Here is an 18,567-nt window from a genome sequence, read left to right as displayed (position 1 = left end):
TGTCGAAGAGTGTTGAACAAAAAAAAACAGCGCCAACGAAAGCTCGCAGAGTGGCAGTGGACAGCGTGGCGGAACAAAAACAACACGGCAGTTCTCGTGTCCACCACGTTGCTCGGTCAGTCGCCTCAACCTCCGCGCAGAAGAGTGAAATGACGGACAAGAGAAAATAATTATTATAAATAAGTAAACTGACTAATAGCTAAAAGATATAGATACATTACAAACAAGGCATTTTGAGATATAAATCTTAATTAAAATTGCACTATGTTTTCTATATTTACAGTTAGAAGATAGACTTTCCTTCCTTCTGTGTCGTTGTGTCTCTGCATTTTCTACCGTCATGCTCCTTTCTACCTCGCACCACAGCCGCTTAGTTTCTCTTCAATTTCATCGTTTACACGCCATCATGTAGGCTGAGTCCATTCCGAAAGACGACAGCCCGGTTTTGTCGCAGCGCGCGGACGTAGCTGAAGAAAGAAGGCTTTTCTTGTAATATTTGTGTGTTTTATTAGATAAATTTTTGCGAGACACTACACTGCACAGCGCTCGAGGCAATTATTAAATACTATCGCTGCCGTGAGCTATGGCTGAAGTGGAAATCTTTTGACTTTTTGCGGCCAGCATACAAAGCTCAACGCGCACCCGTATGGAAACGCTAACTTTTGAGCGTTATCTACCCGTTTTCTAGCATTTGATTTGTGCGCTACTTGCGTTGATAAGCGACAAAGTTCGCACGGTGCAAAACTATCAACCAAGTCGGCAATTTGTATGACCAGCGAAGCTAAGATATAATCGGTAGCTCTCGGTCATAGCATTCAAAACACTATTTTGAGAGTCTTCTTGGGTCACGATAGCTCGACGTACCTACCCATAGTGCTGTCGCTGGCGCCTCCGGCGCTTCCTTCAAATCCACACTCTGCACCTATGAATACCTAAGAGAGAGTAAACACTCGCTGCTACCAAGCCAGGATCAAAGCGGCTGCTCTGACGCGCCACGGAACAGAATAAACAATCAACCCATCCGTCGATTGAATGGTGTAGAATTAAAATATTTTTATTGTGAAAATGAATAATTACTAATTCTTTGATTTGTTCGGCCTCCCTTCGCTTCCAGCCAGCGCATCTTGGGCACATTTGAAAAGAGCGATGATGAGCATCGCAAATCAGCGTTGAAAAAACAGGAGGGAAAAGGGGTGGAAGTAACAGACAATTGGATTTGAACAAACGAGGCAAAAAGTTTTAAGGTACTCGCACACACAAACCTGACAGATAGATACAGATCAGGATCATAAACTCCGAGCCGAATGAGACTACAAAAGTACGGAGGAATGTTTGTTTTAGGGCATCTGCGCATGTCATCCGTGCTCGGGAGGCTGTTATGGAACAAAAAATCGTTATATGCAAATTCTTCTTCTGTGCATCGCCTGGTTACAGCCTTTCTTCCTGTGAACGCGAATGGCAGACCCAATGGCGCAAGGGTCGGAAGAGCTGCTGTCATTTCGACGAGCTCAGAATAATGATGAATTATGAGCTTCCGAGTATGTCAGCCAAAAAGGAAACAGGAAGATACCGAATCGCTGTAATCAGACCGACCGACCTTTTCCTCGCGGCAAGTTCGCTCGCTGATTATACCGACGACAGTTTGCGTCGCTTTAGTCGCATCTTCGAGAAGATAATTGTTAACCGTGAAATCCGTAATCATCTTCAGCCTGAATGTTTTTCTTCGTGTGGATGAAGCTTCCGTTATGGGTAACGTGTGAAATTCTATCCATGGAATTGACAACTTAACAGTACACATTCTGGAACAATGATTAACTATAACTTGACTATTTTGGTATTCAAATTTTTAAATTTAATGTATGTTTTTGTGATATGCTACAAGCAATGGACATATTTGTGTTCCATTGATTTTAAACAATTTGAATGGTCATTTCAATTAGAAAGCGCGTTCAAGTTGTTCTAAATTTATGTTGAGAAAATTTGGAAATAAAAACTAAATTGTAAATTGAATCAAAGAATGTTAAATTTTTCCCTCAAATTAATGTTTAGCTGGATGAAGAAAAGTGAACCAAATTTTTACTTAAAAGTTAAGTTTTGAAGATTTTTTTTCAATTTTAACGTTTTTCAAAATAAATCAAATTAAAGAATCAAAGATTCTTTTTAACAGCAATTTCAAATCTTAAAGCTCTTGACGAATAACTTTTAATATGGATCCGTTTTTGAGATCTTTCAATATTAGGTTTGAGAAATTTAATTTTTTTTTTTCAAACACACATTTTTGTGAGTTATTTGTGGTTCACAGGAACAAACATAGATTTATTGAGATACACAATCGATACAACACAATTCATTCTTCGAAGAGATTGGATTTGCTTGTTAAAACTACGTTCGAATCAAACTGTATTATGACGTATCAAAAAAATGTTCGAATGAAGCAGATTTAACTGGTACTGATTTTTTTCAGCAAAATTTAACTATGTACCTCTTATAGGTAAATGTGAAGATCATTTTGTCTGAAGAGGATTCCTCATTTTTCAAACAAATGTTGCTTTTAAAAGTTCTTGATAGGGAATTACAATACAAGATGGGATCGAAAAATATTTCAGGAATCAAACCAGTGTCCGCCAAGTTAGCCTCAAGAAATATTTCACCAGCTTGATATATTTCACCGGAATATTTCGACAACCCCTGTTCTGCCATAATCGCGCAGATTGAATTAAGTAAATTTTTCACTATGGACCTTTTTACAAAAAAAATTTGTAAAATAGATCAAATTTTTACAATAAAATTTGTACATCTTAAACGGCAACGACAAGTATAAAGTTGTTTGATAAATAGTAAAAATCAATAATTTTTAATGCGAAAAAGAGTGATTGAAATGGAATCATTTCGAATAAATTAACAATTTTAAGTGATTATTCGCAATATCTAACGACCCACATAACAACACTAATTACGGGTAAATTATTTGGACACCTTTCATCCCAAGATGAGTTCATTATTATGAAAAACATGAAAGTGGTCAAACCGCCCGGAAATGCCGACAGTCATTTGAAAATAAATTTATCAAAATTCCACCGCTTGAGCCAAAAGACCCGGCAACTACTGGCTGATCAATGCGAAAAGTGACACAATTCAGGCACCCCGGAAATCGTCTGCAGTTGGGCCCTGTAATACAATTTTCTTGCAATAACTTTATCAACACTTTTGAACGCTATTACAATCGACTCTTTCCACCTGCTTTCTTCGCGTGATCCACCCTCGACAGCAACAACTGCCGTAACACCTACTACAGTTGACCGCATCAGGGTTCGCTGGCTCATTACTAAAATGTTTCAATTATCTTCTACCTCGGCGATGACGACGTCGACAGACTGGGCAGCTCTGGATGGATGCACCTAATTATTACAACTTGTTATCGGGAGCTCTTCCACACGATCGTTCCCTATTTACTGGATGTGTGCACTGCCCCGTGGATCGCGGGTTGAACGGCGTGGATTTGTTTCGCCATTCACACCGACTGCTGTTGTTGCTATTTCGAGTGTTGCTGGTGTTGTAAATTTTGTGTACACAGGAAGGCTCCCCTCCGCTCTATAACCCCCGCCAACTTTACCCCAGGATTGACACCGATCCACTCCGTGACAGAATGTGTTTATGATGATAGCAAAAATTATTAGTTCGTGACGCGGTCTAATCAATTACACGCTTGTTGTTGCTTCGAGCAAATTTGCTGAAAACTAATTTGTTATGTTTAATTCTCTTTTTTTCTGTTTTCTTCGACGCAGAGTGTTATCATGCTAATGTTCCGCGAGGAAAAGAGCCCCGAGGACGAAATCAAGGCTTGGCAATTCTGGCACAGTAGGCAGCACTCGGTCAAGCAGCGGATATTGGATGCAGGTAAGTACAGGCCAGTGACCCGTGTTTCCCCCTGTCTCGTGTGTAGAGCACTGAACCGATGGTTATGACAATTAGGCGAACTAAGTTATTGGGCAGTCCGTAGTTGGCTAGCTGTGTGGTAAATCATAATTTTATGCATACCTTGCGTTGATCGCAATCTTACATATCGGGAGAGGAAGCCAATCGGTTGAGGCGCAACAATTATTTAATTATATTTATCGGTTATGGCACACAATTACCGGGCGCAGATTTATGGTTTATGTGATTGTTGCGAACGGGTTTGCTGCTGCCGATGATGACAATCGCATCAAGGGTGGTGGTAACCTTAGTAGCGGCACCCGGCCGGCCACTGACTGCCTAGCGGGAGTCGACGATAATTGTGCGCCCAGGAAGATCGTTCCAAAGGCTCCTTCTGGTTGAGCGCGCCACGGAGTGAACCATTAGAATTAAGGAGAAGCGATTCGGAATTCACTGCCGTTTGTTGAGTCTGCGCTCTCTAGGCAGCTTTGCTACTAACGGCAGATCGTAACGATTAAATGTAACGTCAGTTTTGCTAGCGCGTTGGTTGGGTTGGTTCTGGGTAGGACACGAAACAGCGTGGCTTATTGGCGGTTGGATTTCATGACATTAACCTTCATTACTGCTTGTAGCAACCGTTGTGACTTTGTTGTGTGCTCAGTTTTCAGTGGAGTTTGTTCAATTCAGCAGATTTTCTTCCAAGATTGCCTAAGTGATATTATAATTACCTTGAACAATTTACGTTCAGAATCCTGAACAATTTACTCGGCGTTTTTTAATAACCCAGCTTGTTTCAACGACTTTCTCAGTATTGCACCCGAATCTTAAAGGAAGTACCTTACTTTGGAAGTAAACCTTCAATTATGTTGTATGAGTAAACTGGAGGAACCACACACTCGTGCCCTCACTTACTCCTGATTGAGTACACTTCACCGCAAAGTAGTCACTTAAAGAAAAATAAGATAACATTTAGAAGTATCCACTCAAGCCGCAAAGTTCCGCTTTTCGACGTAATCTGTTTTTTTTTTTTTTTGTGGTTGAATAAAAAAAAACACCTTACTTTGTCGAGCACGAATTTTACGCGACAGCCGACCGAAGGAAACAAGCATGTCATTAGTGAGCTCCCCCGAGCTGCCTGATAGTTTGCGCCAAATTACACGCTACAAAACCGCACTGCCCAATAATTAAATACTTCATTCGGAATCACCAAACCTGTCAGTCATTACCTTGTAACTAACCCTTTATCGACGTTTTATTTACTTCCTCCTTTTACGATGTTTTTTTTCCACCAGATACGAAAAACTCCGTCGGTCTAGTCGGTTGTATTGAGGAAGTGTCACACAATGCCATCGCTGTCTACTGGAATCCACTGGAAAGCTCCGCCAAGGTAAGTGCCACCACGAGAGTCCGATTCGCGACGCAATTGAATTTCCCCCTTATGGTTGGTTCCCAATTCTGAACATCCAGCGATGGCTTTTCCCAAGCTAACTCGAATGTCATTTTCACTCGCCATTAAACGCACATAAATTAAAATAATCTCATTTCCTGTGATTGAGCGTGCATGTGTACGTGTGTATGTGTATGTGTGTTCGGACCCTTGGCCGTATACATGCTAAATGGAACGCGATAAAGAGTAAGGGGAAATTACGCAAGGCTGCCCGCGTCCGCAACGGAACGGTATAGAAAAATCGAAACGAAGCGCAGTAATAATGTAATGATAAATCATATAAGTAAAAATAATAATATTATTTCATTTTAATATTTATGGATAGCCGCTCTTCACCGACCGGCAGTGCGAGCCGTTCGCTTGCATCGTACCCACCGCACCGCGTATATGAAGTCGCAGGAAGAAGACCAACTCCGATTGTAACGGATTCCTTCTTCTCCTGTGTGAATCTCACGGGGCTCATTTGTTTGGTGGATTTATTGATTGGAACGCGGGGTACCTGCGGACCACTCGAAGCGGAAAACGATTTACGACTGTGCGTCAGGACCATTAAACATTTCTGCAGCTAATTAAAACAAACTAGCTACTTAGGCAAAATATTATAATCTTCGTTGTCCAGAGAATCGTACAGAACCACACACATACACACTCATTCGTACACACAAAGTCACCTGCCAACCGAGGACTATTAATAACGTTACTACTAAGCGTTGCTTTCAATTTTACGCACTTTGCTTCGTTACCTCAGCCGGGCCACTGGGACGCGAAGTAATCACGGAACGCATCCTTCTCGACTGTCAAATATCACCGCGGGACGCAGATGAGCTTTTAGTTTATTTTCTTTTTTTCTTCCCTTCCCCCTGTCTCTCGCTGGCTTACACATTGCACAGGGGGCTCAATCAAGATGAGTCCACGCTAACGCACCACCACCGCGGTGACCTATGAGGAATTGATTTTAATTGGAATTTTGATCATTTTTCATCGCTAAATAGGCCTGCTGCAATTGCGCCAATTCGCTGTGGCAAACCGCGAACCAGCTTGCGGTGATTTACGGGTAAAATAATGTGTTTGTGTATGTGTGTGTGTGTGTGTGTGTGTGTGTGTGTGTGTGTGTGTGTGTGTGTGTACGTTTGTGGCCCGTACCAATTTATTGCCGATTATGGTGCCAAGAAAGTGTGCTGCGTGAAAGCGTTCGATTTTTTATTTAATTGAGTTGGGCTTGAACCGGGTTAACATATATTCTTGGTAATCATGTTCTATTTATATTCGGGACATCCGAGTACCAGTTTTTCAACTTTGTTCGATTTAACCATGAAAGTAGCTATTGAATTGTTCAGGGGCATATTATTTCCAGTAAGCTATTTTATTAGTGCTGAATAAAAGTTATTAACTTTGATATGAGATAGTCTATCGTAATCATAGCTTCTATCATTCTAAAAACTCCAGATCACTCCCGAGTGCAATAATGCAAGTGTTGTAACGAGCAGCACTCTGTAGCTCTACGTCACCCATGCGTGGTTTTGCTCACAACCGTTATGTTATTTTTCACCAGAGGAAGTAGTGCCGTTGCACCTACCGCTGACGCAGATCCCACCACTACCCCTACTGGTACCCGAAAGTATTATCTCTTCAATTGAGCATTTAATTTATCCTGAAAAGGACAATTTGTTGTTGTTTTATATCGGATATGATGCTGATCACATCTCTGTGCTATCCCCGAAAGTGGAAATAAGGCTCTCTACAGCACAGTGGAAAACTGTTTACACACTTAAAATTTGACGGCCGACAGATCTTGATTGCCAACGTGCCCGTTTGTGGGTTGCCAAAATACGACAGAGCTTTTCACTGCCCAATGCTTCTACCGCTGATACTACTACCACTACCTCTGCTAGTACCCATTACCCCTGCTGATCCCATTAGTTAGCTGGGACTGTCCTAGTGGCCGTCCACTAGTAAACTGATTAGTTTAGGCAGGAGCAGGCTCTTGTATTATAGAGAAAGCAAGCATTAAACGATCAAATGATTCAAAATTTACGTTTCAACATGGCTTGACCATTTTTAATGATACAGTGATGGCATATTCAAGGCTTGGCACTCAGTTACGCAAAATTTTATAACGCTGCTGTTAGGTGTTGCATATTGCTGAAGGAAATGAAAATTCAGTTCGTCGTGAGACATGAAGCTGATGTCGAATTTACAACCAGTCTAGGCGTTCCGACATTATGAATGAAGTGTAATGAATGAATCTGTGCTATTCCCGACAATGGAAATAAGGTCTCTCCTGAGAACACAGTAAAAAACTGTTTTTTGACACTAAAAGTTTGATGTCCGACATATTTTGATTGCCAGCATCCCATGAACGTTTGTGAGCCGCCAAAATATACCCCTATGAAACCAAACGTACCAACCAAACGAGACGTAGTTCTACGTCAAATCCTAGTGTTTATATTAGTTACTGTTCAGTTTCAGTTCAATTTTTTTTTCCAGGTTAGTTTTTGTTCAGTTCCAATTCAGTTTCAGTTTAGTCTCAGTTCGATTCCAGTTCAGTTTCAGTTCGTTTCTTGTTAAGTTTCAGTTCAATTTCAGTTCAAGTTTAGTTTAGTTCCATATCACTTTCAGTTCAATTCAGTTTTAGTTTAGATTAAGTCTAGTTTCAGTTCAATTCAAGTTCAGTTTCAGTATAGTCTAAGTTCAATTCCAGTTAAGTTTCAGTTCATTTCCAGTATAATCTCAGTTTAATTACAGTTAAGTTTCAGTTCAAGTTTAGTTTAGTTCCAGATCAGTTTCAGTTCAGTTTCAATGCAGTTTTAGTTCAGATTTGGTCCAGTTCCAGTTCAGTTTTAATTCAGTTTAAATTTAGTTTCAGTTCAGTTTCAATTCAGTTTAAGTTCAATTTTAGTTTAGTTTGAGTTGAGTTTCAGTAAAATCTCAGTTCATTCCAGTTAAGTTTCAGTTCAGTTCCAGTAGAGTATCAGTCCAATCCCAGTTAAGTTTCAGTTTAATTTTAGTTAACCCTCTAGTGCCCAGTGCCGCCTTTAGACAGTCTCCAGGTAACCTTTAAAAAACTTTAATCAATACTTTAAAAAAGTTCATAAAGTTTTATAGTGATTTTTTCGAAGTCCGTCTGAAAATTAAGTTGGGCACTAGAAGGTTAAGTTCCAGATCAGTTTCAGTTCAGTTTCAATACAACTTCAGTTTAGTTTTAGTGCAGATTTAGTCCAGTTCCAGTTCAATTCCAGTTCAGTTGTAATTCATTTAAAATCCAGTTTCGATTCAGTTTTAGTTTTAGTTTCAGTTCAGCTTCAATTCAGCTTCAATTCAGTTTCAGTTTAGTTTCGGATCAGTTACAGTTCAGTTTCAGCTTAGTTTTTGTTCAGTTTCAGATTAGTTTCAGTTTGAAACTGAATTGAATCTGATCAGAAACTGATTTCAGTTTAAGTTCAGCTTCAGCTCAGTTTCGGGTCAGTCTTGGCTTAGTTTTTGATCAGTTTCAGTTCAGTTTTAGTTTAGTTTCAGTTCAGTTTCAGCTAAGTTTTGGCTTAGTTTTTGATCAGTTTCAGTTCAGTTTTAGTTTAGTTTCAGTTCAGTTTCAGCTCAGTTTTAATTAAATTTCAGTTCAACTTCGGATCAGTTTCAGTTCAGTTTTAGTTTAGTTTCAGTTTAGTTTCAGCTCAGTTTTAATTTAATTTCAGTTCAGTTCCGGATCAGTTTCAGCTCAGTTACATTCAGTTTTTATTCAGTTTCTATTCAGTTTCAGCTAAGTTTTTGTTCAGTTTTAATTCAATTCAACTTCAGTTCAGTTTCGTTTCAGTTCAGTTTCAGTTTGGTTTCTATTGAGTTTCAATTTAGTTTCAGTTCACTTTTAAGTTAGTTGCAGTTCAGTTTCTGCTAAGTTTTTGTTGAGTTTTAGTTCAGTTTCAGTTCAGATTAGTTTCAGTTCAGTTGCAGATCAGTTTTAAATAAATTCCAGTTCAGTTTCAATTTAATTCAGTTCAGTTTCAGCTTAAGTTTTGTTCAGTTTCATATTCGTTTCAGAAAAGTATCAGTTCAGTCTTAGTTTAGTTTCAGTTCAGTTTCAGTTCTGTCTCAGTACAGTTTATATTCAACTTCAGTTTGGTTCCGTATTAGTTACAGTTCAGTTTTTATTCAGTTTCAGTATATTTTTTGTGCAGTTTCAATTTAGTGATTAGTTTCAGTACTTATCAGCTTCAGTTCGATTTTAGTTTAGTTTCAGATTGGTTTTATTACAGCTTCATGTCAGTTTCAGTCCGATTTCACTTTAGTTTTAGTTTAGTTTAAGTTTAGATTCAGTTCAGTTTCAGCCCGTTTGCAAGCTATGCTCACAACAAAACATATTATTAAAACAAAACTTGACAAATTGTTCGAGAAAATAATTTGATTTCCATAGAAAACAAACAGTCGTCTTGTTCGACCATTTTTGATCTGGTTAAAACTTTGCACAGATGTTCATATGGGCCAAAAAATGTTGATTTTTTTTCGTTATTTCCTTTTCTGAATCTGGAAAAATCGAATCAAAAAAGTTAAAATTATCTAAAATAAGAAGAAATACAACCAAATAGGTTTGTTTTGTTGTTATGATGTCTTCGGCAAAATTGTAGACAGTTGTTGTAAATATGCGGTGCATATTTTTTCAGGAAGGACAAAAATGCCTACAACTTTGCCGAAGACAGCAAAACGTTCTGGCTTAATTTTTTTCCTTTCTTTTAGATGATATTTTTTCTTTTTTGTTTCTCATTTCTCCATGCTCAGGTCTCACGAAAAAAAAATCAATTAATTTTCATTTAGTTTTTGTTGGAGTTTTTTTTTTTCTTGAACTAATTTCATATTTTGTCTCATGACTACATTTCAAATCTAGTGAAGGGGGCTTTTTTATGAGGATGTGAAAATGAGGGAAAACCTGTGAATTAGACTTAGGAAAAAATGTTGCTCCTCATTCAGACGGAACACAAAACCGCAATCTCCTATGTCTTCGGCATGGTGATTTTATTTATTAAACTACTGGGAAGGTTATTTCCACTTAAACAAATATCGAATCATCCTCTACTATTGTTTCATGTTTCTAGTATGCCACGATCAACCACACACTGCTTTGTGGAAGTTATTTTTGTAGCTGAGAGAGTGCGTCTCTTCACACGCTGTGTATAGCGACTTACTACATCTACGGCTTGTTGGCGACGAACAGTGTATATATTTCTCGGAAAGACAAAATTATTACCTACAACTCTACCGAACGCGTTATACCGATCAAACAAACCGTTCGGGCTCTAGAATATTTGTAACCAACAACAGCCTTATCACAAATTAATCGATTTGAATCGTCCGAAGTTTCAGCCAAATCAAAAAATCTCAAATTGGGATATTAATACAGGAATTACTTATAATCCTTTAAATAATGTTAGTAAAACTTTCGGAAACACCGCTTGAAACACTTCACAATCAGAGCTATTTCCAGCTATTTCTGCTTGTGTTTAATATGTTTTGACCGTTAATTTGTTCTACTCTATGACAATAAAACACAACATCTCCAGCTCTGTTCGCCCGTTGGGCACGAATTCTTCGGTCAAATGTATACCTAGCGAAACTGCCGCTCAGAGTCGAGACGTTTAATCAACCCGTAGATCGCGATCCGCGGGCCCAGTTTATCGCCGAAGTTCCGAGCCGAACCAATATCTCTGTGATATTTATATTCGAGCGCACTCCTTAAATGGAATGCCACCGAAAGCGCCTCGAGGAAGGTGTATATTTGCATTCTTTATATTGTATTTTATTTTTCACTTTGGTTCACCCTTGCCGCGCCGGCAAGAAAAGGCATCTCTTACCGCCTGCTTGCCAGACACCCTCCCATCCGGATCAGTGTCGGTAGCGGTACAGCATTATAATGGAAGGAGGCAGATTCGTAGCAGAAGCAACACAGCAGCAAAACGACGGCCGAGGACAGATGAACAAGCAAATTAAACGATTATCGCTTTATTTTCGCTCGGATTCGCCTCGAAACGGACGACCGACAAGTGGCTCCCGCGTGTCAGTGCTCCGGTGCAGAAGTAATTCAGAAGCGGAGTTTACGCTACCGCCCGAGAGAGGAAAGAGCGGGGGCGCAACACGATGTCGACGGGAGAGGGAAAATCATTATGGGAATCGATTTCCGCTGGTCCTGACCATCATATGCTAGTGCCATCGGATTAGCTGCATTCCCATCGCGGGCAGCCGAGTGCGGGCGAGTCCTCGATTTATAATATTTTAGCAAGTTTATTACCTTCAGACAGCTTTATGCGCGAGCTAAGTGTGTCCTTCTCTCGTGCGAAGATTTCCTTCGTTTGCATGCCTGCGGGAATTGCAATCGCCATCGAGGAGAAGTGGAGAGCGGCTAGCGTCTCCTCATTGACTAACTATCAAGCGATCAAAAGCGCATCCCTTCTGAGAGTTGCTCATCCACAATTATAAGTTATTAAATTAAATTGGATAGATATGCTTTTTGTCATTAATTCATTGAAATTTATGCAAAATCTATTTACTACTCAAGCAAGTGCGCTGCGGTCAGCATCAGGTTGTCCCGACAACTAGTTTCCAGTTTCGACAAGCATCTGAGTAAGAGGCAAACACATTGTAATACATTGTGGTTATCGGCGTCATTTGAACTCGCAAATCGACGCCAGTCCGTGGCAACGACAGGGAGCAGGCAGCAGCTAAAAAAATCGCAATCAAATTTAATATAAATTGCACTACACGCAATCACCGGCAGCCATTGGGACGGTCCAGCGTTGCAGCGCACATTCGTAACTATTTACATGATTTCCGCTCAACCAGGTTAACTTTCATTAAATCCTAGAAATGTCCGATATATGAATCACCCTGGTAACGAATTGGCACGATTGGCTGACCAGCGACAGATGACTTCATGCCTATGACATCCCTGGCAGACAGCAGCAATTTGACGGCGTGTCATAAAGCTTGACGCTTGGCACAATGTGTTTGCCGTTCACGTAATTAAATTAAATTATTTGAACTGTTCCGCTGGCCTTCCTTTCGTCTCTAGAATAAACCGTTTCGCGGCAATAACCATTCAAGTTTATGGTACATGGGAACCCAATCTGGCTAATTTCTTCCTCGGCCGGTGGGATAGGCTGACGTGGATCGCAAAGAGTGCTCCGCCCACGCTTTCAACTATGGCACACGCCATTAGTGCGATAGCTAGCGGTTGCTGGTGCTGGTGATAGAACTGAAACAAAAGACACAAAACGTCAATCGCTGATTTATGCCGTGGCCTTTTGCCGGCCCCGAGGGTCCCAATTAATCATAACGTTCCTTCCCAAACCAATTGCTGCGGCAGTGCTAAGTCTCCTGAATCCGGAGGTGAATCGTGGGCGGTCAATTTCGAGGAATTTTTCAATCAACGCAAAAACATTTAAGCCGAATGAAAACGCTTGCAAAAAAAAAGAAATAAATACAACCGGCCACAAACCATACAGCCCTATTGTCACACATGTCCGCGCAAGGCCTGTGGGGGGAAATAAACGACTAAGACAAATCGTCCGTTGGCCGTAAGCTGACAGGTCACATGGTCCCGTGTGCGCGCAAAAATATTCCGTAATTAATCCCGTCCCGGACCAACCAATTAGTGGAATGTTGTCCAACGAGGCTGAACGATGATGATAAGTGAAACAAAAAGAGAGAGCCCTTCGTGCTGCGGTTGCGTTCATGATTCGACCTGACACGCGGGGTTTGGCGAAACTTTCTAATATCTTTTTTTTTTTCATATACCTATATATTTACGCATTAGATAAGCAGTGGATGATTTCTCAACAAGTGCTCCAGTTTCAGGTTGATTTTTCTGGTCGATCGAGCTTGTTTATGTTTTTAAAATGGAAATGAGATCAGTTTACACTTGGAGTGAAACCGATTGAACTCCACGATTCATAAATTTTAAAGACACAAACCTGTGTGAGATTGTTTCGAAGCTCCACTGTGTTTACATGTGGCCTGCAATTAAACTTCAGCTTGAGTTTTATGTTTTATCCCTTGGTTTGATACCAATACTTCCAGAAATTTGATAATCATGTCGTGTGCGCTCTCTAGCCTCATAATTGATTTTAATCGGCACATCGACTTCTTGCGTGTGATCTAGTTTTGTCCGAATACCTACCGAAGGACCCTTGATATAAAGTATCATTTTCCCTCTTCCGTGTTCTCGCATAGCCCTGGCCGAAGTTCGATTTTTTTTCTCCGAAGGCCAGCTCGGCCTTGATTGGACGCTGTAACAAAAAAATAAGACGTACGCGTATGTTAATCTAATTTCGACCCGCGTAAAGATCTTTGGGCCAGCTTCAGGGACCGTTCAAGTCGGTTGACGGGACGCTGTTTGCCTTGGGGTTGGGTGGCTAAATTTTATCTTTCAATTTTCAACGTGTTCTTCTACCGCTCCGCAGCATGCATGGGCACATATCAAAATGCGAGACACGGTAGCTGTTGGACAGGCTGATCTGAGCGCCGAGGTCCGAGGGCCACAAGTGGTTCCCAAACCTTCGCAACGGCAACATAATCTGACAACTGTATCGACGTGTTGTTTGTTGAATATATTATGGTCGGTTGAAATGCTTCCGAAAAAGAGGGGGGAATAACGATCGATAGCGGAGATTAGGCTCTCTGTTGCAGAAAAATAGAGCATCGGATTTGATAGAAAATTAAGCTTAAAGTTAAAAATTATTGCATAATCTGTAGTAATAACGCAATTTCCAAAACAAAGTTGCGTCAGCAATCAAAAATCACAACTAATTATCGCAATAAACCGATCCATCTTGTGCCGATCAGCATTACTAGTAACGATTTGTCAAACACTAAACGTCGCTTTGCGCAGGCTGCGTTGAAGTCTCTCGCAGAAGCTCAAGCGATGAACCCGATCGAAATCTCCACTCCATCAATGCTGTATTAGCTGTCATAAAACCATCGACCGCCGCAACACCAACCAGAAGAAGAAGAATCCTCTGCGAATACACATTTTTTGTTGTTCAACACTGCGGTAAAAATCGATACTGGGTCCTCATTTACGCCGGCTCCCAGCAGCTAGCTGCGTATACCAACTCCATTCCACTTCTGGGTAAATTTCCTAAACCGCTAAACCAAACTCCCGGGTTAAATTCCAATCACGTACGATGTGTGTACTTGTCTCGCGATTTTCCACCTCACGTTAACAGCGGAATGGTAAAACCACACAAACGAAAAAAAAAAGAAATCCCACAGCAATCCATCGTGTGCAATAATCACAAGCCCAGTACCACCCTGCAGCTCTCCGGCGACGGACTTTGCCAACGCGCAGCAAAAAGGTTATGCAATTTGACAATCTCAATCCCACAAATCATGCAACAACTCAATACCTCAGCTAGATATTAAATTAAATGTAAGCACCGCCCGTTCCTCTGCCGTAGTCTCGCCACCGCGCATGTCAATGGGTGCATGCGCCATCATCGTTTTGCGTATCGCCCGCAAAGATGATCAACTGACGCGGGTGCAGGTTCTAACAGGGAGTCATATTTTTTTTTGCACCTCAACTCCTCGGCTCGTCACTTGTGGTATATTGTATGGTTCTTCCTGCGAACCGAACCAACAACGCTGGCAAACGTTAACGTTTGTTTGATATGTTTTTTTTTGTCACTGTGTTCTTTTTCCGCTTCGCATTGCGTTGCATCAAAGTGGAACTGTTTATCACTTTTATTGGCTAAGTCAAGCCAATTGGTATTTGATTGGTTGATTCGTTAACTTGACTGGTTGCGTTTTTATTTATTCTTGTTTTTGTTTTCGTTTACCGGAGCGATTGTTATTCCTCCCGTGGCGACATCACCTCTTCGTTCGTTTGTTTTCATTGGGTTTTTTTATTCGATTTCGTAAACATGCTTGTTTTTTATGTTTTTCTTACATTTTATTATTTATTTCTACTCTTTTCAGATTAACGTCGCAGTTCAATGTTTGAGCACAGATTTTAGCAGTCAAAAAGGTGTTAAGGTGAGTAGTCTTTATACTATAACATTTGAAAAAAAAAGATGAATCACAGGCAAATTTGTTCGGAATGGCTTCTGTAGATTTGACCGAAAAGATTGAAACGCCGATTTATTTTTACTAAACATTTCAATCAACACTGTGATTTCGCCATTTCGATCACTGCTCGCGTTTCTAACCTTTAATAGTATTATTCAGTGATTTTAACTTCTATTTTTTTTTATTAAGTTTTTGGTACGTATAGCATGCTCTTGAAGCTTTATCTGTAATCAATCACTTATTTCTTTTCGTGTCACTAAAAATGTTTTTCAGCGATTTGAGACATTCACTTGAGATGAATCAGGAAAATCTTCTCTGTTTTGACGCTTCGAGTTGTCACGAAAATATAATACCTAATTAGTTATTTTCCATGTTGACGATTTTTTGTCAGGCATTTATATAGGAATACTTTAAAGCAATCTTAAGCTTCATATGAGATCTGATGTTATTCTGATTGTATTTTTACTGGCATAATCTTTCCTAAACTGAAAGGTTTAGATGAAGCCCAATACCAAATCGAGAAGATGTTTCAGATAAATGAGTTTATTGTACTTTTATGACGGCTTGCATGTACAATATTAATAACAATAAAAAACATTCACCTTGTAGCACAAACTTAAAAGCAATGAAGGATTATAGCTTTTGAACCGTTCCTGTGAGTTTTGGTGTTCCTAGCCAAGTCAGAAGTGCGTAAAGTCTCCAGAGACTTAAATGAAGTGTTACACAAAGCGAAAGTTAAGCTTGACCTTTATTTTTATTTAGAACCTGAGCTTGAGCTTGAGCTTGTTGGTCAACACATTTCGTAGTTGCTTCTCCGTGATGCAGCTGAGCTAGTGAAGTTGCACAAAGAACCACGTGTATAGCTACTTGGAATTAGTTTACCAACTTCAAAGTACAAAATTCAATAGCTTCCGCTTTGTATAGACCGATAACGGCGCCGGCTCGTTACGTTACGGTCGTTAGGGTACAAAAGGAAGGAGGTTTAACAGTCGTTGTTGTCGGAGACCGAGTTTACATCTGCATCTCCACGACTGCGACGGAAAGAAAGACCGTGGTAATAGTCGGAGTCGAACAATGTTGCACGCGAAATTACTTCATCAGGAACGATGAGTATTGTACTTGTCGAATACCGCGAATCTATGCGAGCGGTACAAGCATAAAACATACACCACCTGAAGCATCCAAGTGTTTTAATATTTGTATATAAATATTTGTATATAAGCTTTTACATTCACGAGGGTACGCGGTATTCGCGTACCCTCGTGAATGTAAAAGCTTTTCGGTATCGGATTTTTTTAAAGGAGTATATTGCGCAATCATCAAATTTATCGTGATATTTATCGACTTGATAAACCTACTCCGATTTGCGACACGCTCATATGAAAGTGACGTGCGAGCAATCTCCGCCTAACGATCAGATGGAGGCCGAGTTTATCTCTGCATCTCCCCGACAGCAGCGGAAAGGAAGATTTGTGTTATGCCATCGTGATAAGCGATGGAATCGAACAAAGTTGCGCGTGAATATCTAAGTATCTAAGTGGTCAAACATTGCGATTCTATGCGAACGACGATAAATTTCAAACTCTCTTGTAAAACTATACAAAAACTGAGTGGGATATCAAGTTTATAGGCTTCGGCAAGTTTTGTCTTGTGAGAGTTAACGGGTTCAAAGGTTTATGGTAACCTACTTATTTGAGCAAACAGTACAGTTCTATCTATTCGAGTATAGACTCTAATAAACAACACGATACTACAAAACCACGCAATTCGATCACCAGACAACCAAACTCGGACCACAAAAAAAAACTACGGAATGCACCTAACAAGGTACTGCCGTACACTCAAACTGCAAATCATACGATTGCAAGAAGAAAGAGAAACAAGCTCTCGCTAATTTTCCAATCTGGGCCCCTCAAGTCTCAGCACGTACTGTAAGCGGTCAAACGAGAGATTTAAAAATAGGTCTCTAAAGTGCTGTCAAGTTACAAGCAATCTTTGCCTGATAGATGAATTTATCTATAAAATATAGACTTGTAAACAAAGTTGTCATACAGATATCTGTACAATATTACAGATTTTTGCAAAGAACATCAGTGAAAGATTTTTTGAAATTTAAAATACAGATTGAAATCCCTGGTCACAAACACAAAAGAAATCGTCAAAAGGTAGAAAGAATAAACTTGTTTGCTTTCTACCTTTTTTTGTGTCATTCAAATAAAATGAAAAACTCACAAGCAAAATATCACCAACACTAATACTTATCTTTAGATTCACGTCTCTCTTCTGAAACATGGTTTTAATGCGAGAAGCGTCGCACGGGTGAGCAACAAAACCAAAAAAAAGGCTACGTCATTTATGGGCGCTCCCTAAACAAACTGACACAACAAAATTGCGTCCGTTCGAGTTCATGATTTATTTTGACCTCCACACTAGATTTAGCAAAACATGGTGAAAAACGCTTAAAATGTAAATTTTCACTAAGCAAAGAATTCACGCCAGTCGATCACTCTTTTCCCGTAGGCTAACGTAGAAGCAACGAACCCTCGAGCAATTACTCTGTGGCGTTTTGACGCACTTTCAAGCTGTCTAAGGGCATCAACATGTACAGAAACTGCTAAAAGCTATAAATTTTCATAATTTTTTTAGTTTGAGTCCTGGGTGATTTTATTAATCCCAATAAGAGCATTTCCAGAAACGGGATGATATCCTGAGATCAGGATTCGAATCCAGACACCAATTTGAAATCTAGGATGGTGAATTTCGGTATCTATCAAACATCAAATACCAACTATTATGGCTGCACTCAACTCCAGACATACAAGATAGCCAATTAATTCCATTAGCAGAGGCCGGAAGTCATCCCTAGACGCCATTTTGAAATCCTTGATGAGCAATGGAATATGGCAAATGATTCTAAATTTTGAAACCTTTTATTCCTAGCAACGCCGAGTACGTTCAACAATAAATCGCTAAAATAGTGCGAAGAATCCTGTACTGTCAACTCATGGTTATATACCCAACCTTTTTGACTCGAAATCCTTTAAAAAAGTACAAAAAAACTCACGAAAATGTTATAGCATAAACAAAAATCTCCCTAGACCTCTCAACCTGTTGATCAATGCTATAAAATAGTTGGTTAGTTGATCTTTGGCATGCTA

At 39.9% G+C, this 18,567-nt stretch overlaps 1 protein-coding gene across 4 annotated transcripts in view; it reads left to right on the top strand.

Moving 5' to 3' along the window:
• Positions 1–18,567, top strand: part of LOC129721416 (protein grainyhead) — a 425,349-nt gene that overhangs the window by 360,757 nt on the left and 46,025 nt on the right. For all 4 annotated transcript variants that reach the window (XM_055673955.1, XM_055673953.1, XM_055673957.1 and 1 more), the window contains 3 exons: positions 3,786–3,897; positions 5,208–5,302; positions 15,320–15,376. In XM_055673955.1, coding sequence (XP_055529930.1) covers positions 3,786–3,897; positions 5,208–5,302; positions 15,320–15,376 — 264 coding nt within the window. The remainder of the gene's footprint in view (positions 1–3,785; positions 3,898–5,207; positions 5,303–15,319; positions 15,377–18,567) is intronic.

This window comes from Wyeomyia smithii, chromosome 2, assembly GCF_029784165.1.
Source record: "Wyeomyia smithii strain HCP4-BCI-WySm-NY-G18 chromosome 2, ASM2978416v1, whole genome shotgun sequence".
NCBI lineage: Eukaryota > Metazoa > Arthropoda > Insecta > Diptera > Culicidae > Wyeomyia > Wyeomyia smithii.
Note: the sequence above shows the minus strand (reverse complement) of the source record. Positions and strands in the feature narration are given on the sequence as shown.